We start from the raw sequence: 27,305 nt of genomic DNA, 5'->3' as shown, positions 1-27,305 counted from the left end.
AGGCAACTGTCCTGGCGCCATAGGCGCCAGGCTCATCATGGCAGAACATATGGTAATGCTTGGGTGAACTCACCTGAGGCAGACCATGCTGACTGAAGCTCCAAGCCAACTAAGGCTGGGGAGGAACTATTTTCTTTCAGGAACTCTTTTCTTACTCAGGTGGGGCCAGTGGAAGAACACTGACCTGAAGCTCTTCCAAGGCTATTTAAACCATGCCCGGATGGCCACACGTGCTTCGCGTTATTCTGCATCTGCAGCAGGACGCTCACTGAGTCGGCTCCTGCATCCTGGCTCCTGCCACACCCGCCAGCACCTGGAACAACTGCAAGGAGAGAAAGGCAAGCATTAGGACATTACCTACCTTCATCCAGCATCCGGATTCTTCACTCCGTCGATCCTGCAAAAGAAAGTCAAGGGTTAGAAACGCATCTCATCGCTCGCTGCAGCGCCGCTTCCACTTACCTTCACGTGGCGCTGTCTAGCTCTTCAGCGGTCATAGGCGACATCGACCGCATCCCAGCAGCTACGGAAAAGAAAAACAATAGTTAGAAGCGCTCCGCTTCTCACACTGCCGCGCCGCTTCCACTTACCTTCACGTGGCGCCGGCAACCTTTTCAGCGCCCCTAGGCGACATCGATCGCATTCAAGACCTACGGAGAAAAAGGACAAAACAAGGTGAGCAACAAACTAATTGCAAAAGGACAGATTACTCACCTTAAGTCTTACCTGAATTTTGTTGGGACCTCAGTTCCCTTTTCGGGTCGGAGCGGCTTTTCTGGCTTTTCCGCACCCCGGCCCCTATGGGGAAATAAGACACTCATTAAGGTGTCGGAGCAAACCACTACGGCACACCTTCATTAAAAGTACTCACCTGAGCTTACCTCGGCGAATCCATTCCTCCACACGGATTCCTCACCTAGTCCCTGAAAATTAAACAAAGGCCAAGGGACAAATAAAACGTGATCTTTTGAACTATATACTTACGCAGCATTTTGGTAAAGGCAAGCAGACATCGAATCCTCGCCAAATCCGCCAGTGAAGTAACTGGAAATCTACGCGGCCCTGCGTCAGAAGCAGGATGGAGAGCTCGTCCGTACAGAAATTAAGGTGAGAGTCTGCGGAAGGCACAGCTAGGGTTCGAGGAGGGTGAGAAGGGGAAAAAGGGGGGAATCTCACACACAATCTAGCAGACAGTTAACTCCCTTTTCCCATCTACAGAAGGATTATTCTACGGGCCAGACAGACGAGGTTTGGGGGTCCAGTCCAGTCCATCTTCCAAGCACTACGCTTTACCGTGGAAGAAGTTGTAGCAGTCCAGAACGGGTTGGCGCCTCCGTGGGAATCAGGCGAGCGTTACAACTAGACCTAGAGGGCAAAGAGGGGGAATGAGGAAAGACATAACAAAAGATATGGCCACCCCGACCACACTCTCCCTACTGTGTAGGCCAGCCAGAAGGCCCGGCCACATGGATGCCTAAGCCGCCAGATCTTAGGCGCCGAAATCTGCCGCCGTAGAAACTCCTGCAGTCTTCGTCTAAGTTCTTTCTTGCCGTCGAAGTGACTTAAGGGGGGAAATAAACAACAGGCCTAAAGATAAACAATGTCTCTTATGTAAGAGCTCCGCTATAGGGCGACCAGTTATCTGGGCGGAAAAAAACAATCTGAACGACCTCGGCGCGCGAGGTTGTTGGGTACACTACACGTCATGATAGAGATAGTGTTACAGACACGCCTATGCCGACGTCCCCTTTCGGTCCCCGAAAGACAAGAAGCAATACTCCGCTGTTACCACTGGATGTCAGACCATATGCACAGCATGCGATTCGAAGCAGATTAACAAGCATCAGAAACTTTGTTATCCTTGCAGAACTATCTCTTGGTTTTATTGCCTAGCGGGTTTAATTTACTCTGGAGTGTACGTTCAGTGGTCTAAGCCTTCATCTGGTGGCCCCTGTGATGTGATTCCTTAGCCCCCCGTACTTGTGGCGATATCCAGGAGCCTCTCCGGAAAGGCCGTACCCACCTACAGCTGACCAGTACCCCAAAACACGTATGCAGCAGAAGCAGTTCTTGTGGGTTCCAGCTTTGCAAATACCCCACCTGCTCATTGGGGGCGGGTGCGGCCCCAGGGAGAGGCCTAAACGGGTTGTGGATGAGCCGCGAATGGAGGCTTTCGGAAGAACACAGACACGTGAGTATAGAGTGGAAGCGATAAAGTCTGGGGTCGTGGGTATAGAGCAGTGTGAAAGTGAATGAACGGTTTGATTATTTGGATGTGGATATTTTTTATAGCTATTTTATAGCCATTTTTTATTCTTTTTTCTAATTTTAAGTTATACAGAGAACATAAAAGAGGAAGCAAGGGAGCCTATCCACGATAGGAGATAGAAGGTGGTGCCACGGTGCACTGTCCAGACCAGTGCAGGAATAAGTAAATACAGAGACAAAGTAGGAGCCCCGTATAATTAGAGGGCTCGGGAACAAGTAGTGGTTGTTGTTTTAACTTGTCATTTTAGTTTGTTATTTGCAGTGACCTTTTTATATGTAGGGAGGAGGTCCAGGAGGGGCAGGTGTGATGTGAAAGAGTCGAGTAAGTGAGGAAGGGGAATGCTTTAAGGAAAAGAAGAGAGATTGTTAAGAGTAAGTCTTGTTTTATGTGTTTTGTTTGTGGTTAAAAAAACGTTTGTGGTGAGACTGCGCATGCGCGAGCCGCGCATGAGGAGCTAACTGCATCAGGCTCCCGGCGACCGCAGAAAATATCCTGAAAAAGACTCAGTTTTCCAAATCCACCCGACCTCTGAGAGCATCGTCTTGGTGGCAGACGCACCCAGGCAACAACTGCTGCAACCTGGGGCACAATCGGACCCCGGGACGCGAGACGCGGTCCTGGGCCCGCCAGCGTGGGACTTGCCGCCATTGCTGTGCGACTGAGAGCGGCCGCTCCGCCCCTCCCCCCTGGGCTATCGTGGTGTGGGCGCATCAGGGACGTCAGGCGACGGCGCTACACCGGCACCTGCAGGCTACTGCTCGGAGCCCCTCTCTCCCTGCTGACAAGCACCCAAATCGCGGCACGGCTGCTGCCGACGGCCCACCCCTGGGGCTGCTGTGACCTCATCCCCTGGGGAGGATGGGCGGCAGCCAGATATCTGCAACGCGCTGGGTGGCCAGACACCTGCAACGCGGGACATCCACCCTACGCTGCCGGACCGGGCAACACAAACTAGGACGAGGCACGGAGCTGGAACCCCTCCACCCTCCGCCCTCTCCCCCCCCCCCCCCCCATCAGCGAGACTGCAGCACCTGGGGTTGAATCGCGACACAGACACAGGCAATGCGGCGCCGCGCTCCCCAACGGCACCAACAAGTTATGTGCAACCTTCCCCGCCCCCAACCCTGCTAACTGTGGGACAGCGACCCGCACAAAGGAGGCGGCACACCCTCTCCCACAATATAGCGCAAGATCCACCACGGCGGGGGGGGGGGCGGAACAGAACAGAACGATGGGGACCGAGGACGCTCTCCTCCCCCACCAGTATAAGCACCCTGCACCGGTGACAACGCCTGCAGCTTCATCCCCACACTGAGACACTGTTTAAAGGTCCAGAGGACTGGCCACAAGGGGCATCTTGGGGGCACGGCCGTTGGGGGGATGAAGGCCCTTGATGCAGGGCCCAAAGCCCCACAAACATAAATCACTGGACACACACCCCACAAAGGGGGGATAACTCCTGGTGAGATCATGCATGGTGGTACCCCCCCAAACTCTACTGGATCATCCCAGACCAGGGATCCGTGGAACCATTAACGCTAGGGGACTGCATCGGCACCCTACAATCAATGGTCTCTGGGGAGATACCACTCATACGGTGGTGCACGCAGCGAGGGGTCGGTGACCAGCGTCGGAAGCTGCGGCCCTCTACACGTCACTTAGGAATAGAACATAGTCGAGGCCGCGGCCCTTACGTGTGCGTACCTACAGATACCCCCCCCAGTGGACCCCCGACCCTCCAACAGGCACACCGGACCAACCAGAGCAAGGGATTTGCTCCCAGCGACCTAAATAGCCCCGCCAGTGCTCTGGAACAGAGACAGAGTTACGAAAGATTGACGCCCGACAAGCCCACCCCAACTTGGTCTCCATGACAACCGCCTGAGGGGCATCAACACGATCCACCCGGGCCTTAAACCTCATACAAATTACTGACCCCGCCATGGGCAAGGACAAGGCCAAGAGGCAAACCCTGCAGAGCAAAATGGACCTCTACACAGTGGAGGCCCCCTCTCGCCAGGAGATACAAAACCTGGCGGAAGCGGGAAGCAGAGAAGAGACTCAGGACCCCCAACTCTCCCTGAACGACTTAATGAAGGCAATTGGGGCCTCGAGAACATAGTTGGAACTCAAAATAGACGGAGTCTCCATGGAAGTATCTCTCCTACGTCAAGATCTGCGCAACCTATCGTCCAGGGTCGGAGAAGCGGAACAAAGAGTGCCGGACACAGAAGATAACGTTCGCCAGTTGGAATAACAACTTGCCATAATTGCCCAGAAAGTCAACCAACTTGAATACCGCGCCGAAGACAGCGAGGGCAGGGCACATCGCAATAACCTTAGGATCCTCGGGAACCCGGAGAAAGAGGAAGGCCCCAGTGTCAAACTTTTTCTAGAAGACTGGCTGACTCATATCTTCGCCCCCAAAAAACTGTCGAAATTCTTCTCTATCGAGAGAGCACATAGGGTACCCACTGGGCGACCACCCGAGGAGCCCCACCCAGACCAATAATTGCACGCCTCCTCAACTATCGTGATCGGGATGCTATCCTGCAGATGGCACGGGCTGCCAGCCCAATCACATACAACGGCTACAGAGTGGGGTTTTACCCAGACTATACCAAAGAGGTCCAAAAGGTCTGCCAATCGTTTGACTCTGTCAAGAAGAAACTTCAATCCTTGTCTATCAAGTACGCTCTCTTCTTTCCGGCGATGCTCAAGGTCCACCTCGAGGGCACGACCCACCATTTCCACAACCCCAAAGAAGAATGGGAATGGCTCGAAACACAGATCCTCAATGGGCCCGCGGCCCGACGCTCGGCCTCCGGACCGTCTGCACGAAAACCCGGGCCCGGGCAACGCTCGCCACCCCTCACTCAGTGGGACCCAGAAACCGAATCGCCACAGCGCCCCACCATAAATACCACAGAGAACGGATGAGGTCTGGGCATCACAGAATCTAACTTGCTACGTGACAACACGGAAACTACACTCCTGCGGCCGCCGCCGTCATGGCACCACAGTCCAGGTGACCCCGCAGAAGTTACTACCCTAGTTCGGGTCATCCCGAGGAAGTTTTCTAAGTTAGAAGTTCAATGTTTGGGCGACAGGTGCTCTCAGTTGGGGGGGAAGGGGGGGGGGGGAGTACAGGGTGAGGGGAGTTTTAAGGATAAAATTAAACAGATTCACAGGATGAGAAGGCAAGACATCGACATATGCTGGCAAAACCAAACACGGTCTACGAGCGGGGCCAAGGACACCCGAACCACTCAGGCATCGGCCGCAACACAGAAGTACGGGACAAGAAGACACAACACTGACAAACGCTGGCAAGGAAATCAAGCATCGTCTACGGGCAAGACCGTTGACGATTTATCCCGTTTGCACACACATCACTACGAGACGACCCCCGGACGTCTCCCCCGGGAAAAACGTCACTACACATCTCTGGAAAATACACAGCCGCCACTGATCCTCCCAGTGGCCCCAACAAGAAATACTCGCAGATAGAATGAACTCCAATAAAGTAACCATACTGTCCTGGAACGTTAACAGCCTCGGCTCCAGCATAAAGCGAAGACTGGTGCTTCAGTACCTTAACCGATACTCGCCGGACATCGCTCTCTTAAATGAAACACATTTGATAGGCACGAGCACCAACTTTTTCAGGAAATCCAACTACTCCCACACCTACCATGCCGGATTCATGAAAGGTGCCAGGGACACGATGATACTCGTCCATAAGCGTGTCCCTCTGCAGGTCAGGAAGGTCAAAACTGACCCCCGGGGACGGTACGTAATGGTATTAGCCGACATCTGGGGCGAAAAATGGGGCCTTGCAGCAATCTATGCCCCACCCCCACGCTTACGAAAGAACTGCTCGCCGAGCTACCGAGCTTACTCCTGGAAGAAGAGGCCGATATATGGGTGATTGGTGGGGACTTCAACAAGGTGATGGATACTGAAGTCGATAGATCTCATAGGAGAGCTGGAAGCCGACCCGCCTCCACGTCGCTTGCCGTGTTCGCTGAAGCCCTGGGACTGGTGGATACATGGCGCTCACTTCATAATGAAGAGGCTGGCTTTTCTTTCTTCTCTGGTGTCCACAAGTCGCTCTCCAGGATTGATTACGCCTTCATCCCCCGCAGCATAAATCATACACTCCTTGACGCGGAATTCCTCGCAAGGGGAATTTCGGACCACTCCCCGCTCCTAACTATGAAGAATCCCAACCGATGTCCGGATCGTAACTGGCGCCTAAACACATACCACCTCTGTCTCCCTGAAATTGCAGAGGAGCTGGAAAAAAAGACAGCAGAATATTTCGAGATCAACGAAGGCTCGGTGGACTGTCCTATCTCGATCTGGGAGGCGTACAAGACCGACCTCCGGGGGGAAGCTATCTCAGCGGTTTCTGCCCACCAACAACAACAAGTCCTGAGGATTAAAGAAGCAGAAGCACGAGTCTCGGAGTATGAACGACGAGTCCTAGAACACAACAACCAAGAAGCAAAGGAGGCTCTGCTCACGGCACAAGATACCCTCAGCAACCTGTCTCTAGATAACGCACGATCTGCCCATCAACTAGTCCGGAGCCAAATTTATGAACGAGGTGACAAAGCAAATAAGACCCTGGCCTGGTTGGAGAGACGCGAACATAGCAGGGGACATGTACGGGCCATTAAATCTCCGGATGGAACTTTGTTGACCGAAGACTCTGATATTGTTGAAGCATTCGCCGCCTACTACAGGAATCTTTATACCCCACCCACCGAGAGCTCGCCATGCGAACCTTCACGCTACCTCGACCGGATTGAGATCCCGAAACTCTCACAGCGCAAATCAGACCTCCTGAATGCTGAAATCACCGACATCGAAGTGCAGGAGGGGCTTGCACAACGCCAACCCGGGAAAACTCCGGGTCCCAATGGGTTCCCTACAGAGACATGGAAATGCCTCGGTGGTACACTATCTACCCATATGCACCGTATGTTCCTACGCAGCAACGAACTAGGAGCTCTCCCCCCGGACCTCAGGAAGGCATGCATAGTAGTCATACATAAACCTGGGAAACCTCCGGAGGAATGTGCCTCCTATCGCCCCATATCCCTGATTAACGGCGAAGCCAAGGTCCTCGCCAAAACACTCGCTAACAGATTATTGCAGGTAATAGAGACTCTCGTCCACCCAGACCAATGTGGATTTATGCCCCACAAATCCACTCGCATGAACCTACGCAGAATCCAACTGGCGTTGAGCAGAGCTAAAGAAATACCAGCCCCACTAGCCCTCCTGGCGGTGGACTTTGAAAAAGCATTCGACTCTGTAGGGTGGGATGCACTGTGGGCGATCATGGCCCGGATGAACCTGGGGCAAACATTTATATCATGGGTCAAACTCCTCTATGCATCCCCGGAGGCCACAGTAAGGGTGAACGGCAGGTCCTCTAAATCATTTCCCTGGGGTCGAGGTACAAGGCAGGGATGCCCGTTGTCCCCACTTCTTTTCCTCCTGGCAATAGAACCACTCGCAATTGAACTCAGAACTAACACCAACTGGACCAGTTTAGCTTGGCCGGGAGGAGAGGACCGCCTATCACTATGTGGATGACCTCCTCATATACCTCAGTAATCCGAGCACTTCATGCCCGGCTGTCTCCCTCATCCTTAGGGAGTATCAGCGGTTTGCGGGCCTGAAGGTGAATGAAGCGAAAACCATTTACTTCCCGATCCAGGGTGGTGAGTCCGCGATCCCAGAGACCTGCCCATACCATGTCTCTATTAGAGAATTCAAATACCTGGGCATACGGCTAGACCCGACACTTGAAGGGTTCCTCCAACTTAACCTACAACCAGTAATTGAGCGATTCAACAGAGATACCTCCCGCTGGCAATCACTCCCCCTATCGCTAATGGGTAGAGCCGCTTCATTCAAGATGATGACCCTCCCCAGAATGCTGTACATTCTCCAAAATGCGCCATTTACTATCCCCCGAGAAACCTTCGCAATTATTGACAGAAACTTCTGCATGCTGCTATGGGGTGGGAAACAATCCAGAATTGCTCTAGATACGCTACAGAGATCAGTATGGGAGGGAGGCATCGGTTTACCCTGCATACGCACCTATTACCTTGTGACACAGATCGGGGTAGTAAATGACTGGATGCACGCAGACCCCACACTACTACACATTCGTATTGAACTAGAGATCATGGCCCCGTTAACCCTGCTGCAGATCCTGTACGCCACCCATAACCAACTCCCGACACTGCCCAAAATGACCCACCACATCCGTCGGGCCTGGCGGGATGCACACAAACTAGTCGGCTGGAAAGGAAAACCGACACTATCCCAACCCATATGGCACAACGCGCTCCTCCCGGAAATAGTGAAAATGGGCTCTTTTGGTCACTGGCTCGCAAAAGGAATACACACACTAGCACATGTGAAACAGGGGGGCCACCTCCTGGACTTTGAGACCATGCAAGAGCAATTTGACCTGGCACCCATGGACCAGTTTCGACATGCGCAGCTTGCCCACGCCATTCGCACCCAATTCCCTGATACGACAAACATACCCCCCTACTCTCCCATCGAGACTCATATCCTCCCGCAACGCATCCCCTCTAAAGTTACCTCCACTCTTTACCAGGCTCTTAACTCCTTCGGGGCCACGCAGCTAGATGGACTCAAAGCAAAGTGGGAAAGAGATGTAGGCCAACTGGAACCAGAAGACTGGGTAGATGCGTTAATGTCCCCTAGAGAAATCGGTATAGAATCGAAACTGAGACTAATACAATTGAGAATCCTTCATCGCTCATATCATTCACGTACCACAATGGCCTGATGGGGGAACGGGGGGGTAGAGGACGAGACATACATTAGATGCAACACTGAACCTGCTACCTTCTACCATATGATATGGAACTGCCGGGTGGTACAGACCTTCTGGGAGAACTGTATTGACATGATCTCTGTTGCCCTGGCAACGCCAATCCCTAGAGACCCCAAAATGGTACTCTTAGGCATCTGGGGGGGGGGAAGTAGAACTGTCTAAATATGGGAAAATGTTTCTGACACTTGCGTTGGGGGCAGGCAAAAGACTTATTGCTGCTAAATGGGGCTCTGCCGATCCACTGTGCCTGAACCGTTGGAGTAACGAATTAGACAGATGCGCAGCCTCAGAACGCCGGATCTATAACGCGCGGGGCTGCCCCCGCAAATTCGAAAAATATGGGGCAAATGGCTGGATGCTCATTGAAATCCGCTAGGGGAAGTCGATCAGTGCCACTATTAACATTGCTTACATGCCTTGTTTCACAACTGTCTCACGGTCCGCTTTTGATACTGCCATATTGCCTGCATCTGTTATATGCCTATGATTCATGTTTCATGTTTGATTTTACAATTGTTTTGTTTAAAACTTAATAAACAGAGTTATAAAAAAAAAAAAACGTTTGTGTCTACCTTGTTTTGACAGAGCAAAAGACAGGTTTAACACATTTTAGAGAAAGCGGCAACCATGGGAATTGACACCCCTCCTCCCCCATTACATATATGTAAAAGCCTACCACTGTAAAGTGACAATATAACAAAATACCACTGACAGTGGGTGACAGAACCAAAAGGGGAATGCCCTACTCCTGGCCAGAGAAAGGGTCCTTCGACAAGGATGGTTTAGACCATATATCACATATCTGACTGCTAAATACAAGGGGAAGCCACTGCAAAATAGAAGAGAAATATTAGATTGGTGGCGGATGTTTGAAGAAACACCTGTCACAGAAAAGAGAGAAACAGCATCAGAAAACTTGACCACAGGTGATGGTAACATCGGAACCAGTGAGAAGGGAAAAGAGGAACCAAAGCAAATGTACCCGTTACTAACACGACCAGCAGAGGGGTATTCAAATCCAACCCATGTGTCAGGGAGAAGTGTTCAAGCAAATGCGAGTACAGCACCGCCCCTATCATATGACCCATCGACCACAACCCCTACCCACACAGGAGTAAGCGCAAGGGACAATGAAGTAGCATTGACCTCCACCTGTACAGTGTTGACTAGATTACGAGCAGCATGTGAGGCAGAGAGAGGATCAGAGAATGGAGCCCGACCCCAGAGTACCCCTCCTCCCCAGCGAGAACAACAGTGGAAATCAGGAGACTTTCGGATTAGGATTGATAGCACCCCATAAGGGCTGTGCGTGTAGAAAGGATGGGGAAACAGACAGTTTGGGATATGAGAACATGGGGTCAGTAATGGATGAAGATTAGTGGAGTGACTTTGATGACGTGGAAGACGGGCCGTGGGAGGGGTTCAACAAGTACATTTGATGACACCAAGGGTGGAAGGGAGATTGAGAGAAAGGTTTGGGAGAATGGCTTTGCCAAAAAAGAAAAGGAGCGGGACGAACGGCGGGAAAGTGAAATCAAAATGTACAAATGCCCCTGATCCACAAAGAAGTAGGTTGGCCGCATTACATCCCATGGGCCAAGATGGATAAAAACAACCTCCTTAAATCCATACCCCACTTACGGCGGGCGATGAACAATGGATCTATGCTTTTGAGAAACAGACAGCGGGGTGCCCCTTTCCATAGGAGATATCAAATGCCTACTGGTATCTGCAATTGGAGACCAAGCAGAGTCAGTATGGGTGAAAGCAGGGTAGAGAGAGAAAGAAAGAGACAGAGAGTGAGACAGAGAGTAAGAGAGACAGAGAGACAGAGAGACAGAGAGACAGAGAGACAGAGAGACAGAGAGACAGAGAGAGTGAGAGAGTGAGAGAGTGAGAGAGAGAATGCACCATGGGAGATGAGGAAGACGCTGCGCTGTTCATTCTTTGGGTTCAAGAGATGTGGAGAACAGAGACGAGACGGGTACTGCGTGGGACCAATCAACACCTCTATTTTATTTCATTATAAAGCGTGGACTGCCAATGGAAGTACAGAAGACCCTTGATAGGATAGCAGGGATAGAAGCGAAAGGTTGGCCCAAAATTCACAGCATCCTCGTACATCATTGTAGGAGGATCAAAGAGAGGGAAAAAGAAACTATTCAGCGAAGGCAAGCCCAGGAAGCAAAACTAGTGCAGACAAAACTAGTGAAGTTAGCTGCCGTAGCGGCAGTGCCGCCCACAGAGTGGATGGGGAAGAGGGAGGGGTCTCCATCGCCACACAAGCAAGGAGGGCAGCTTTATGGGCAAATAACAGACAAGAGCAGTGGGAAGGAAATTTGCAATATACGGGACATCAGTGGCAAGGATGAACAACAAGAGGACAAGTTGGGTCCCAAGGGCAAAGGGGAGGGGGGATTCAGAGGACAAGGGCCCAGAGGGGGTAGCCAGGGGCAGTGTTGGTAATGCGGGAGTTGGGGACATTTTGCAAGGGAATGTCGTGGCAGAATGGGAGGAAACTATCCATACAACCAACCTTACTACTATCAACAGCAGTATGGGAACCCCCACCCCGAAAGCCCAAAGGGGCAAGCACAAGGAGCATATGAGATACCCCTACCGCCCCAGTTACCTCCCCATATGGCTGGCCCCAGCATCGATCACCACCCCCCCTCTCACAATGTAGACACCCCAGACTCACCCCAACCAACAGGTAGATAGAAACAGAAACCCTTTTGCCACCGCCCCCGAACGGCGCACCAGCGCCATATGAAGGTGCCTGTGTGCTGGGAGTGGACCCCTTTGCTTGCCCTGGGACAGACACCCATTCCGAATAGGACAGTCCACAGAGAGCACTCTCATGTCCAGTACTACCCATGACCTTGCATCCAGAAGAGGAACCACTGGTGGGGCAGAGATAGGAAACAAACAGTTAAGAAAAGTCATTTCATGGGCATTTGCAAAGCCGACTTCCCGTTATCGGGACAAACACTCGACACGCAAGGGTTCTCTGGGGCTACGGTCACGGTTCCTTACACAGAAGATTTAGGTGTCAAGATAGGGGGGAAAGTAGTGCGAGCACCACTCCTTTATTATGAAAGTTCCCCTGTCAACTTTCTGGGAAGAGATCTGCTCAGTAAATTAAATGGGAGAATCATTTTTGTTCCAGAACGACAAACATTTCAAAATAATTGCACTTTACCGCAAGAACAGGGGCCAAATGTGATTACGATAAAGTGATGAAATTGATGACTGGGCTCAAATCACAGTTTTAATGCAAGCAACGTCCACGAGAAACATGGAATTGCAAGATTTAAGTATGGAGCAAACTGTATATGATTTTGTGCATAAAAGTAGAGAAGAAAGCTGTCTGGCAGTGCAGTAACCTGGGTGAAGCCTTTGTGTAATGTTACTGCTCCGTATGGAGTGTATTTTTCGTTTTTTTGAGAAAAAAAAGAATAATACATTTAGAAAGACCTCGGAGATCGCTCCAAGTGGTCATTCCAAATCGTAACCGTCAGCCCCTGCGACGTACACTAGTGCACGCAGGGGCTGACCGGCACGGCCGGACCATAAGAGGAGCGATGCGGGTGCCAGAGGTAAGTGTTTTTGGTGTGTGAGAGAGTGCGAGCGTCTGCGTGTGTCTGTGAGGGAAGAGGAGGAATGTTTGTGGCATGAGGCAGGGATGGGAAGTGAGTAAACACAAGGGCTTATGCATGTTTGTGTTTATGGGTTAGTGTGTCTGGGGTGGGGGTTGCCAGGGTTACGGCTTCCTGAGGGAACCGAAGCAATTTATTCACAATAAAACAGTGCAACCTTTCTTAGCACAGTAGTGAGACAAGCCATAAAATGTTCTGCCTGCTCCAATCTATTATTTGATGCTTTTATATCTTCACACGCGGGGGCAGAGCTTACCAATGTGGCAAAGTTGGAAAGGGGATAGAGGAACATTGGGGGAGGGTGGATGAATTTTGATGGGCCTATGGCAGCATAAATCCTAAATATGCCGCTGCCATCAGATGCCTCCTCTCAATAAGTCACACTGGTTGGGTTCTAGTCACCAACCCTAAATATGTGAATGCCATCTTATAAGACATGCATTACTTACTGTAAAAGCATTTCTGATGATTGTATCTGCTTAGATTCACATGCTGTGCATATAGTCCGACATACAGTGGTCACCGTGGATTATTGCATCTCGTCTTTCGAGAATCGAAAGGGGACGTCGACATGGGCATGTTTGTAACACTATCCCCAACGTGACGTGTAGTGTACCCAAAATCCCTCACGCGTCGAGGTCCCTACGATTGTATTTTTTCTGCCGTGAGGGAGCCTATGAGCATTGTGCGCGAGTACAGAAAAGAGAGAAAGTAGTAAGATGTCCATGTTCCTTCCATCCGAGCGGGGAGGAAGGATGGCCGCATGAGGATCTAAGCAGATACAATCATCAGAAATTCTTTTACGGTAAGTAATGCATGTCTTCTGATGCTTGTTAAGCTGCTTAGACTCACATGCTGTGCATAGACTAGCGAGCAGCACCCAGAGTTGGAGGTGGGATGTGAGAAGGAACAGTAGTGAAAAGAGGTCTTAGTACTACTTGTCCCACCTGAGAATCAGACCTAGAATGACTGTCTAGGCAATAGTGTTTTGTAAAGGTGTGTACAGAACTCCAGGTTGCCGCTTTGCAATGGACTCTAGGGGAACATTTGCAATGAATGCTATGGAAGCCCTAGTGCCTCAAGTAGAATTCGCTCTAAGCTTGAAAGGCAGTTCTCTCTTAGCAAGAGTGTAACAGAGTGTGATGCATTTGACAATCCACCTAGAGATAGTAGATTAGGAGATCAGGTCTCATTCTCTACCTGCTGCCACTGAAACGAAAAACTGATTTGTCTTTCTTAGTGGTCGAGTTCTTTCTATGTAGAACATGACTGTTCTGCGCACATCAAGTGTGTGCAGGCTTCTTTCTCCCATGTTTGAGGGGTTCTGAAAGAAAGATGGTAGTTCTATGGATTGGTTCACATGGAATTTTGAAAGTAATTTAGGCGCAAACCTAGGGTGAGTGCGCAGAACCACCTTATCTCTGAAATGTTACAAAGGGGTCTAGAACTGAGAGCACTTGTAGTTCACTTACTCTCCTAATGGAAGTAATAGCTATTAAAAAGGCAGTCTTGTAGGTGAGATCTTTAAGACTTTATGCATGGGCTCGAAAGGAAACCCCATAAATCTAGTCAACACCACATTCAGGTCCCATCTGGGTTAGAAATGGGAGGGTGAATTCTTTTTACTCCTTCCATGAAAGCCTTAATAACTGGTATCTTCTGTTAGGCAGAATCACCTGGAGTACCCTTTGGGACCACTACATGCAATTAGGACTACACGTATAAGCACAATTTCACCTTTGGTACAAGTCTGTACTACACAGTAAAGTGGTAGCGATGGCTGAGCAGCCAGACATATCTCAAGAGTTTAAGTGAGCAGTAGAACAAGTTACACAAAGGACCAACCAATACAGTGATTCAAGTAAACACTTACTCAAGATTTCTTGGTAAAAGAATATACATTTATTTACTCAGTCAGTTAGAAAACATTACACTAGCATAAGCAGCTCAATATCACACATTAATACACCACAAAAAACCAACCGGTAAGTAACTGAACAAGTTTAGCTCCAAAATGAAGTGGGAGCAAAAGGGCACTTCAGATACTTAATAAAGGAGGGAAAAGACATGGTTATAAGAATAGACAGCCCAAATACATTCATAGGCAGGGAAAAGGGTTTCAGTTAAATACAACCAGCAATTCCTTTCAACAGGCCTGGGTAAAAGTCAATGGTTCATTGTCTTTTGTATAGGATAGCACAATTCTGGTATATAACGGTTAAGGAAGAAAGCAGTAGCTGAGGCAGTTGTTCCTGGCAGTTCGAGCAGATCTCGCTGTTTCTGAGCTTCAGTCGTGGGGACAAGAAGGTGGACATCGGGAGGTTCCTGCACTGCCCAGGGTTGAGGCCAAAAGCTGTAGCAAGACGTCTGTTTAAGGTGTCAGTGCTTTAAAGTCCACAAGCTGGTTTCCTTCCCTCTGGCTATCCGGTTTTCAACAGCACTCTGATGAAAATTCAACCAGAAAAGGACAGTGTCCAGGTGGCTTGAGAGTTGGTTGTTCCCACCAAACTCAAGGGAAGAAGTTAACCTTGAACGGCTTCTCTGTCGTCGGAGTTTCAGGCAATTCGTAGCTGCAGCAGGGCTTCCCCGGTCGTCCAGGAGTTGCAGCAGTCCTCTTCCTTCCTCTTCCCTCTTCGGTTCTTTCGTTCCAGTGATCGACTCTGCTTTCCAAGTCTCGGAGACCTGCTTTTAAACAGTTTTCCCCCATTCATTCCAGCCTGGCTGTCGCTCACACAGCAGGGTGGCTGTCCTTGTCGGACAGCCAGCCAGCCAGCCAATCACGCCAGAGTGCATTCAGGTCTCCTAGGAGACGTTTCGGACACCTCCCTCACATCCTGTCCGCCCCAGACACTCTGGCACCAGAGGAGTGCTTCAGCACTGCAGCCCGCCAAAGGGCACGAAAAAAGAGACCAAACCATGTTTGGCGCGCAGAGACAAACACAAGAAGGACTTTTCCTAAAAGAAATGGCAAAAAAAGATGACCGGAGTCCGTTTTTACAAATAGGTCTGGGGCGCCATATTGGAAAACATGGCTGATCCGATTTTTAGCTACTGATAGCGGTCGCGAAGAATCACGGTAGTTGACCTAAACCACTGCCACCAGCCATTTAAAATAGGAAAAGCTAAGATTTTACGCTTACATGAGTGTTTTGACTCAGGGGAAGCTAAGCAACCCTCCAGCACTCTATAGGAAGGTAGGGTGTGCTGGGTCAGTAAATTTAAAATGGCGAGTAAAGCCAATTTAACTTTACATGCTCTGGGAGACGTTAGTCAGTCCCAGAGAAGGTATTTAAACCTTGAGGAGTCTGAAAGACACGCCTGTGCCACTACACAGAAGGTGCTGTGTGACACACATAAAAAGATTATGCCACAGGAGTTTGTTTGGTTATGGAGTTTTAAAAGAAGACAAAAGTAAAACACACACAAAATGAAAAGTTCAAAGCCCCAAAATATAGCAAAAGAGCTGGAGGGCTCTAAGGTAGAGGGAATTAATCACTTATGTGATGCAGTATAGGCTGAAAGAGCAGCTAAGTGAACCTTTAGAGAGTTAAAGACCAGGCCTGAGTCAAGTAAATGAGTCAGGTACAAAAGAATATGTGTAGTAGAGCAGTCAATGGGGTTGATGCTCTTAGAGTTGCACCACATGACAAAAAACGCTTCCACTTACTGGAATAGCAATATCGAGTGTTAGGTTTTCTTTCCTCCCTGAGTATGTCCATACATCTCTGAGGGAGTTGCAGGTTCCCAAACTCTATGACTTCAGGAGCCAGGCCGCTAAGTTCAATGTTTGCGGGCATGGGTGAAGTGTCTCCCCTTTGTCTTGCGACAACATGTTGTACAGGCAAGGCAGTTTCATCGGAGGAGATAGAGACATCTCCATCAGATGAGCTAAACATGGGGGCCACCAATATCATGGTGACTGGTTCCTGGTGCATCTTGTACACTATCTTGTTGAGTAGGGGAGTCGGGGGGGGGGGGGGGAGCGTAAACAAATTTCCCTGACGATGTTATCCAGTGTCCGTTCCCCTTGGAACGGAACTGGGGGTACCTGGAGGTGTAACCTTGGCATTGAGTGTTCTCCAGAATTGCGAACAAGTCGATCTCTGAAAAATCACATTCTGCAAAAATGTTGGAGACAATGTCTTCGTGTAATCGCCATTCGTACTCTATTGGTAGTGGGAAATCTCTGCTGAGTAGGTCTGCCAGAAGATCGAGTTCCCCTGGAACATGTTGAGACAGCAGAAACATGTGTTTGAGAGCCCACTTCCAAATGTTCAGGGACAGTTTGGACAGCCCTGGAGAGCGAGTGCCCCCTTGTTTGTTCAGATAGTACATGGCCGTGGTGCTGTCTGCGAGGATCAGGACCGTCTTTCCCTGCAGGCGAGTTTGAAAAGCTTTCAGCGCTTTGAATACCGCTAACAGTTCCAACAGGTTTTAGTGGTTGGATGCCATGTCTGACGACAAAACTCTGTGCGCTGTTTGTTGAAGCAGGTAAACTCCCCACCTTGAGAGATGCGCCTGTAGTTAGAGTGGCCTCCACTGCGGGGGTGGTGAAGGATTTCCCTTTCAAGAGGTTCTCCCTCGACCACCACCGTAGCGAGAGAATGAGGGCTGGCGAGACAACCACTAGATCCCATTGTCCGCTGGCCTGACACCACTGGCTGTTGAGCCACTCCTGCATTGGATGCATGCGCAGGCGTGCGTAAGAGAAACCAAATAAATACATGACGCCATCATTCCCAAAAGTCGCATAGCTTTGCGTACCGTCACCTCTCGACTGGCTTCATATTGAGGGATTTGAAACAGCACGTTTTGGACCCTCTCATTGGAGAGGAAGACGAGGCCGTCCTTTGTTCAAATTAGAGCCCCTAGGAACTGCTCGACCTGACTGGGGTATACGCTTGATTTCTTTTCGTTGATGGAGAATCCCAGACTGAATAAAAGATCTATTGTTCTTTGGGTATTTGACAGACAGGTTTCGTAGGAGTCCCCTGTTATGAGCCAGTCGTCGGGGTAAGGATAAATGGGGATGGATTGCCTGCGCAGGTGTGCTGCTGCCACTGCTAGTACCTTTGTAAATACCCTTGGTGCGGAAGCTATGCCGAAGGATAGTACCTTGAATTGATAGTGTTTGTCTTGTATCATAACTCAAGAGATATTTTCCATGCGCCGAAAACATTGAAATATGAAAGTATGCATCTTTCGTGTCCAGTGTTGCCATGTAATCCCCCTGTGAGAGCAGGGGAATTACTTCCTACAGAGTGACCATGCAGAACTTTTGTGGCTTTACAAATTTGTTCGCTGGGCGCACATCTAATACAGGGTCCATGGTAAGATCCTTTTTGGGTACAAGGAAGTACACTGAATAAATACCTTTGTTTACCCGTGAAAGAGGTACGACCTCTATGGCTCCCTTTTCTTGTAGTGTCTCGACTTCATGAAGAAGGATACGCAGAAGGTATAGCGTCAGTCGTCTTGCTCGTGGAGGTCTGAACTTTGGGGACCGGCAGAACTCTTTACAGTACAAGTGGGCCACGGTCTTCAGTTCCCACTGGTCTGTAGTTATTCCCTCCCATGCCTTAAGGAAAGATGTTAGTCAGCCCCCGACCGGGGAGGCATGGGAGGGACCCGGATCTTGGGGTCATTTTGAACCTGAGGCCGGGGAGCCACTGGGGGTAGGGTTTCGGCCCCTTCCTTTCCCACGAAGTTGACCCAGTTGGGGAAACGGGGTGGTGTATCTGCTGGTTCCTTGTGGAGAGAACCAATTATTTCCCTAGGTGTACTGGTTTTGAGGGAAGCGTTGGCCACGAAAAAGGCGTCTGGACTCAGTTCCTCGCCTTCTGGAGGGCCTTTGAGCGATTTGATCTAGCGTCTTAAGCGTGTCATATTTATTTTTTGCAGTCTCGAGAGCTTCCTCGACTGCTCTTCCAAATAGGTTGGATTCTTCCAACGGTTTATTAATAAGTGACGCTTGAGTTTCTGGCTTGAACCCAGAGTTTCTTAGCCACGGTGTCTCTTTAGGAGGGTGACCTGAGCGAAAGATGGACCCGCTGCCTCTGCGGAATCCAAAGTGTTTTTGAGTATGCTTTGGTTTACTTGTCTGCCTTCAGTAACCATGGACAGAAGACGAGTCCGTAGCAGTTCAGGAACCTCTTGCAGGCCTTCCTGTAACATGGCCCATTGAGTGTCCGCGTAGCTGGCTAACAAAGTAGTATTGTTAGCAATGCTCATAGAAAAGGCTGCTGCAGCCGTGACCCTCTTTCCCAGGGCGTAGAGTCTTTTACACTCTTTGTCAGGGGGTGGCTCCCTGGTTGACACGGGAACCCCTGCCCTTTTCCTTGTAGTGGTCACCACCAGTGAGTCTGGGGTGGAGTGACCTCTGATGTAAAGGGGATCAGAGCGGGAAGGCCGAAATAGCTTTTCAATCCTTGGGTTAAATGCTTTTGTGAGAGCAGGTGTTGATAACGAGGGAGGCAGACACTTTTTAATTGAGTTCAGAAGAGGGATAGCCTGGCTGGCCGGCAGTTTCTCTTTAAGAATGTCTTCTACAAAGTCAGCCTCAGGAACAGCTTCATCGGTGGCGATCTTGAAATGCTCTGCTGCTTTGCGCAACATGGCGTTACACATCATTTGATCGTCCACTGGAGAGAGCTGTCTAGTGGGAGTGGTCTGTGTGGTATCTAAACACAGGGCATCAGGATCTGGTGAAGGATTTGGAGACCGTCAAGGCTGGGGGTCACTCATATCTGGGTTCCCCCCCTACCCTTCTGTGGGATCATGCATGTCCTCAGGGTCAATGAAAGGATCCTCATCCTGAGTGTCCGCAGGAACCTCCTCCTCAAAGAGGTCGTTAGTGTACACATCCTCCTCCTGAGAGAGATCAAAGAATCTTGGAAATTTAGCCACAGGGGTCAAAAGGTCTTCTCCCCATGGTCTTTTGGGGCTGGATTGCTCTGAGCGGGTTACAAACCTTTCAAGCCTCTCCATACAACTCTCACATGTTTCCCTAGTCCAAACAGAAGACCTACAGGGGTCTAGAGGTGGAAAGGGCTCTTGTATATGATCCTCTGATGCCAAACGTCGAGATTTCTGTCTCAACACCGAAGAAATACCTTCTTCACCTTCCGAAAACTCTTCCCAGCGGACCGACAAAGGCTGCGTGTCCCTGTGCTTCTCCTTAGGCTTAGCGGAGGGTTCCGGTATGCCTATCTTTGGATTTTGACAAATCCTTGAGCTTCCAAGTGGGCGTCATCGAATCCTTTGTCGCTTCTAAGCGTCTGCCGAAACAATTGACGCAATGCTTTCAGTAACGTCCTCTGCAGTAGGGAGACGCGTATCCTGGGCCTGCGGTTGTGTAGACTTCAGCAGAACCGGGGCCTTGTCGTCGGCGGACGCCTTCTTATGATGCGTCACAATGGTTCTTGGAATATTGGGGGTAGCGCCCTTCAATTTAGAGTGCCCAGTCGCTAGGCGCATCTGCGGCTGCGGGGAGGGCTGCCGATCCTGATGGTCAGCAGGCACGGTCGAAACATCCGGTATGCCCTTTGGCGCTGTGGCCCACTTTGACTTTGTCGAAGACTGGCCGGGGGTTGTGTGTTTAGTGAGTTGAAAGTGTTTGTCTTTGTCACCGAGGTCTACAGTCCCCATAGCAGTGCATGAGCCGTGCCTGGCGGGGCCGGGGACAGACTATGCAGAGCGGGAGCGCTCCGCCGAAAGGTCAACGACCTCAGAGTCATAGGCCTGCTCATCACTTATGCCCTCGTCGCACTCGGCGGTTGCGGCAGTGGGAGAACTTGACTCTGCCTTCAACATCCAGTAGGCCGCCCACCGCTTGACACGCACTCCTTCAATGTCTTGGGATAGAGAAGCTTGCAAGCCGCACAACCTTTTTCATCGTGATTGAGGGGCAAGCAACTGTTACACCGTCGATGCATCTCTCCAAGGAAATTTGCCCTTGCAAATGGGGCAAAACCTAAATGGAGTCCTCACCATAGCTAAGGATAGGGAAAGTGACGAAGACCAGAGGGGAAAGAAGGAAGAAAGGGAAAGGCATTCTCAGATTTTATAGAAATGTCCACCCAAACGCCACTCTCCCTACTGTGGAAGTTCCGGCCACGTGGTCGGCAATGCTGACTGGATCACCGTCCGTTGAATGTCCGTCTGGAGGTTTCGGCGGAGATCCGGAACAGCCGTTGATAGGAAGGGCGGTCAGGGTGATCTTGAATAATATTATATATTCAACCAAAGGTCGATGGAACAATTTGCAATATCTCTGGACGAGCTTCGCATAGGGCGACCAGTATGTTGGGCGGAAAAAAATTATCTGAGGGACCTAGACGCATAAGGGATTTTGGGTACACTACACATCACATTAGGGATAGTGTTACAGACCGGCCCATGTCAACGTCTCCTTTCGATTCTCGAAAGACAAGATGCAATACTCCGCGGTGACCACTGGATGTCGGACTACATGCACAGGATGTGATTCTAAGCAGATTAACAAGCATCAGAAACAAAAATATTAGCGATATAGAAGAAATCTGAAAATGTATTGCCCTGGGTCAAGGAGGTATTAATGCACTCCAAAGCCACGTGTTAACCACTTTTATTACACTAGACTATGAAATGTGATCTGTAAAATGCTTTGTTGTGCAGGACTCCCTGTTTTCCCAGACAGCCCTATCCATGGTGTTTCATTGCTGGTTGTTAATTTGATTGGATGTCATTTCATATGTTTTTTTTTTATCTGATCAAAATCCTTGAACAAAAACATAAAAGCAACTAATCTGTGAACTACCTGCTTTGCCCATGTGCTGGGGGTCTTCTGTTTGCAATGTTTCAGACAAGAGACTTGACAGAATATTCATGTCATGCCCACTTCTGACTGCGACAGTAGGACTAACTGAAACCTGCTTTTTCGGATATATGAAGTCCGGCAACACCCGTATCAAAAGTATCAGCATTAATATTTTTGAAATGTGTAGACTATTTAGCTCAACCAGTGACCGCTTTTAGTTTGGTGTTAGCATAAAGCGTTCTGCCTGTTGTCCACACTTTTTTGTGTCTAATCGTTGTTTCTCCAAAGTAGAAATATTATCTTTCTCATATTATGCTAAGGGATAATATTACTGCTGAAGATATGCTAGACCGTCACACATCTTAGCCTCTGATTTGTAGGATCTGATCTTCAAATCGACTGCCTGGTTCGATTTTATTCACAAATATTTTTAAAAAGAAACAAAAGGAAGACAAAACAAGAGAGTGATAAGTCCAGAATAAGGACAGACACTAAGGCCTTGACATTCAACAAGAAGAAAAGCTCTAAGATGGATTTTTCAAAAGAAATCTGTCACATTTTATATTTATTCAATTATAGCTTCAGCAAAAAGAATGGCCAACCCATGACTTTTTTGGGGCATGTACAATACAGGCTTTGAAATTGAGGAGAGCTGGGAGATAATTAACTCCTGCTTATAGCCTAGAAGAGCCAGGTTTGCTTGACACCACCAGCAGCTATCAGGAGTTGCATTTAGCAATCACAACTATGCGAATTTAACTGTATGCATTTGCGACAATTTTAACAAACATTAGGACACAGCTATACAACGTTTAAAGCATAAGGGGTCCTGAATAATGGGCAAAATTATATGTTTCCATATTATATGGAAGTTAGATATGCAAAATGCAATGTTCTGGCTCCTCATTCCCAAGGGGTAGCTCGTGGTCACTGGTGAATGCTGGATACCAAAGAGCTGCTTTTAGCTTCTGCTTAGCCAATTTTAATATCGAGCCCTACAATATCGTACACATATATTTTGAAAACAAATTGTTTCTACTGTTTTTTTTTGTTTTATGTTGGAAGGACTAATAATTCGGATTCACAATTCCCTTACACATGAAGGTATTGAACAGGACCATGACCAATTTGTTGCTCCAATCGAGAGATGTTATTACATACAGCAATTAGAAAAATGCAGCTAAACCTTTGCCTACCTTTGGCTTTAGAGGTTTTACAGTAGGAATGTCTGTCCCCTCTGCTCGTTGCCTGCTGGAGTCAAAGGTCTTCCTTTTCTTAACAACAGTTTTTTGACAAATAGGTACATGCTTTTTCTTTTTTGGAAACAGGAAGAAAAAAAACTTGCATTAACGTTTGGCTAATTAGATAATATTTTACAAGGTTTCATATCACCCTCCTAATATCTTAAATAAAAGTATTACATTTACATTAATAACTGAATATCTGGCAAAAAAGTAACCCCTTAAATAAATTTAAATTGGTGTCTATGTAAAATAATAACTCAGTTCTACCCCTCTGTCCCCAAACTCCACCCCTCCCCACTGGCAATAAGAAGCCTTTTACCATATCCCCGGACTTAGATGCAACACAAGCCAATGCCTTTTTGCAGGCTAACTATAGACTCTTATTTTGTCAAATTAATTATTAGGCACACTTTTTTTGCACCGCTCCAAATTCTTCTAAATAGTTTCATCCGTCACAGGCAAACTTCATATTTCACTATAGAATGTATAGGAGTGGAGCATTTAAGACAGAGTGATATGCAGAAAAAAGATGGCGTAAAGACAAAACAAGCAAGCAAAATGTCAATTATTTCTTGGAAAAGGACAAATACAACTAGGTTGTAGTTACATTTGAATTCACTTTTTCCATGAAAGATGGGTTACATTTACATAACATAAGAGAAAACTTAACCAAGAAAGAAAAAGGAACAACTTGACGGATTTCATTTCAGTAATTTCCATAGAATGAAAAACATCAAATCAAGTAAGACATTTGAAAATATAAAAATTACAGCCTGGCAGTTTTCTATTAAATTAAAATGCGGCAGCTAAATTAAGGTTCTCAGGAGAAATGTGAAAGACAGTGCAAACAAATGTACACATTTCTGGTGGAAATACAAAGTACCTCTGTTGTCAAATGAAGATTTGTACTAATAATGTGGAGTGTCTGGAGGAGATGTTCAGACTATCGCAAGTGGATTAAAATCTGCATAGTTTATTTAAGTGCAACAATAGAAGTGTGCCAATTCCTATCAGTTCAGCTCTTCATTAAAATATATATATATATATATATATGATACATTACTCACCGTAATCGTATTTCTGATGCTTGTATCTGCTTAGATTCACATGCTGTGCATAGGCCGACATCTAGTGGAAGCTGCGGAGTATTACAGTTTGTTTTTCGAAAGTCGAAAATGGGCGTCGACACAGGCGTGCCAGTAATACTATCCCTAGTGTGACGTCCACTGTACCCAAGATCCCTCACGCGTGTAGGATCCTCAGATTGTATTTTTTCTTACATGAGGAAGCATGAGGAGTAGCGTGAGTACAGATAATCCAAGCAGATAGACAGAAAGGTAAGACTACAAGCAATCATGCGCCTTCTCTCGGAGGGGAGGAAGGGTGGGTCGCATGTGAATCTAAGCAGATACAAGCATCAGAAATACGATTACGGTGAGTAATGTATCCCTTCTGAGGCTTGTGGAATCTGCTTAGATCACATGCTGTGCATAGATTAGCGAGCAGTACCAGAAGAAGGAGGTGGGATGTGAGAAGGGTCATGAGCAAACAGGTGTCTTAGAACCGCTTGTCCCACTTGTGTATCTGTCTTGGAATGAGTGTCAATGCAGTAATGCTGAGTAAAAGTGTGAATAGAGCTCCAAGTAGCCGCTTTGCAAATGGTGTTGAGGGGAACATTTGCAATGAAAGCCAGAGTGGCACCAATGCCTCTAGTAGAGTGGGCCCTTGGCGTAAAAGGCAGAGTCTTTTCAGAAAGAGAGTAACAGCTGTATACAGTTGATAATCCACTTCGAGATAGCGCCCTTAGAGACGCGATCCCCCTCTCTGCCTGTAGCTACGGAGACAAACAGTTGATCTGTTTTCCTTAGCGGTCTGGTTTTATTTACATAGTATAGGACCGCCCTACGCACATCTAGGGTGTGTAGTTTCACCTCAGCCGAGCTTTGCGGGTTTTGGAAGAAAGCCGGAAGCTCGATGGACTGGTTTACATGGAACTTGGATATGAATTTAGGTGAGAACCTAGGGTGTGTGCGTAAAACCAGTTTGTCCTTGTGGATAGTAAAGAAAGGATCCTGCACTGACAGAGCCTGAATTTCACTGACCCTTCTTATGGAGGTAATGGCTACTAAGAAGGCCGTTTTATAAGTCAGGTGTTTGAGACTACTTTTATGCATGGGTTCGAATGGGGGTCCCATGAGCTTAGCTAGCACCACGTTGAGGTCCCATCCTGGCGGTGGGTTCGAAATAGGAGGGTGAAGTCTCTTTACTCCTTCCATGAAGGCTTTAACCACTGGTACTTTCCACCACGAGACCTTGTTATGGGATGTGGTGTAAGCCGAGAGGGCTGCCAGGTGTACTTTCAGCGAGTTAAAAACCAACCCTGCATCCAGCAGGTGGAGCATGTATGTCACAACGTTGGAAGGAGTGCAATCAACCGGGTTGATTTGTTTATTCTGGCACCAGATAACGAATCTTTTCCACTTATCAAAGTAACAGTGCCTTGTATTTGGTTTCCTGGACTCCTTTAGAATGTCCATACACCTCTGTGGTAATTTGAGATGTCCAAACTCTATGACTTCAGGAGCCATGCTGCTAGGTTCATAGAGTTGGGTTCCTGATGCACTGTTTGACCCTGTTGCTGGGACAGTAGGTTGTACCAGGCTGGGAGTCTGATGGGCTCGCACACCGCCATCCTGCGTAGGTGTGGAAACCATGGTTGTCTCGCCCACATGGGAGCAACTAGGATGAGCGTCATCGATTCCTTGTTCATCTTGTACACCACCTTCCTGATGAGAGGAGTTGGTGGAAAAGCGTACGCAAACCTCCCTGACCAGTTCATCCACAGGGCATTCCCTTGGGAGTCCGGCTGGGGGAACCTGGATGCAAATCCTGGGCATTGTTTGTTTTCGCTTGTGGCGAATAGGTCTATAGTGGGGGAACCCCACTGAGAGAAGAGATCTTCTACTACGTCTCTGTGAAGGACCCATTCGTGTTCTTCTGGGAGGGAGTCTCTGCTTAGAGCATCCGCTAGGGAATTGAGCTCCCCTGGAACATGTTGCGATGACAGGAAGATGTTCCGTCTGAGTGCCCATATCCATATTTTCTGGGCAAGCTTGGACAGATTTGGCGAACGAGTCCCCCCTTGCTTGTTCAGATAGAACATGGCTGTCGTGCTGTCCGTCTTGATCTGCACCGACAAGTTCAGTAGATGGGGCTCGAACGCCTTTAGCGCTCGGAATACTGCCAGAAGCTCTAGCAGATTGATGTGGTTCTTGGCTACTGAGTGAGACCAGAGACCCTGAGCTGTGTGGTGGAGATGGTGAGCTCCCCACCCAGTCAGGCATGCATCTGTAGTCACCACGGCTTGTACTTCGGGATCGTAAAAGGGTTTCCCCTTTGCGAGATTCTCTCTTGTCCACCAGTGTAGGCTCTGTACGAGTGTTGGCGAAACGACCACTAGATCGTCCCAATGACCACTTGCCTGAGACCACTGTTTCGCCAACCATTCCTGCATGGGACGCATGCGCAGACGCGCGTGGGGGACCAGGTAAATGCATGACGCCATCATGCCCAGTAACCGCATAGCTTTGCGTACTGTTATCTGTTGACCTGACTGATAATGCGGAATTTGCAGAAGTATATTCCGAATTCTCTCTTCCGAAGGGAAGGTCAATCCTTTCTGAGTATCTAGGATAGCTCCTAGAAACTGTTTTGAGGTGCTTGGCACCAGACTTGACTTTTTCTCGTTGATAGAGAAGCCTAATTCGTGGAGGAGGTCGATAGTCCTCTGAATGTTTGACCTGCAAATTCCTGGGGTTTCCCCCGTTATGAGCCAGTCGTCCAGATAAGGGTACACCGGGATTGCCTCCCTGCGTAGGTGTGCAGCCGCCACCGCCAGTACCTTGGTGAATACCCTTGGTGCTGAAGCTATCCCGAAGGGCAGTACCTTGAATTGGTAGTGGCGACTGTCCACCTTGAAGCGCAAGTACTTTCTGTGCGCTGGGAGCATGGAAATATGAAAATAAGCATCTTTCATATCCAAGGTTGCCATGTAATCCCCCTTTTTTAGGAGGGGGATTACCTCTTGTAGCGTGGTCATACGGAATTTTTGGGGCTTGACATACTTGTTGGCAGGCCGTAAGTCCAATACTGGGCGCATTGTCAAATCTTTCTTTGGCACAAGGAAGTAAGGTGAATAGATACCCTTGTTTACCTGGTGTCCTGGGACGAGTTCTATCGCGTCCTTTTCTAGCAGAATGGCGATCTCCTCGAGAAGGATCTTTTGATGCTCTAGGGAGTGCACTCTTTGTCGTGGAGGATGGTTCCGGGGACGCTGCAGTAGTTCTATACAATATCCTGCGGATACTGTTGACAGCACCCATCTGTCTGAGGTGATCCCTTCCCAAGCCTGGGTGAAGGTGGAAATGCGTCCCCCTACTGG

At 48.7% G+C, this 27,305-nt stretch overlaps 1 protein-coding gene across 2 annotated transcripts in view; it reads right to left on the bottom strand.

Moving 5' to 3' along the window:
• ZC2HC1A (zinc finger C2HC-type containing 1A) overlaps positions 1-27,305 on the bottom strand; it is a 657,196-nt gene that overhangs the window by 496,688 nt on the left and 133,203 nt on the right. For both annotated transcript variants that reach the window (XM_069621244.1, XM_069621243.1), the window contains exon 3: positions 22,817-22,933. In XM_069621244.1, the coding sequence (XP_069477345.1) occupies positions 22,817-22,933 (117 nt within the window). The remainder of the gene's footprint in view (positions 1-22,816; positions 22,934-27,305) is intronic.

This window comes from Ambystoma mexicanum, chromosome 5q, assembly GCF_040938575.1.
Source record: "Ambystoma mexicanum isolate Mex_15411 chromosome 5q, UKY_AmexF1_1, whole genome shotgun sequence".
NCBI lineage: Eukaryota > Metazoa > Chordata > Amphibia > Caudata > Ambystomatidae > Ambystoma > Ambystoma mexicanum.
The sequence above is the reverse complement of the archived record's forward strand: the minus strand, read 5'-3'. Positions and strand labels throughout refer to the sequence as shown.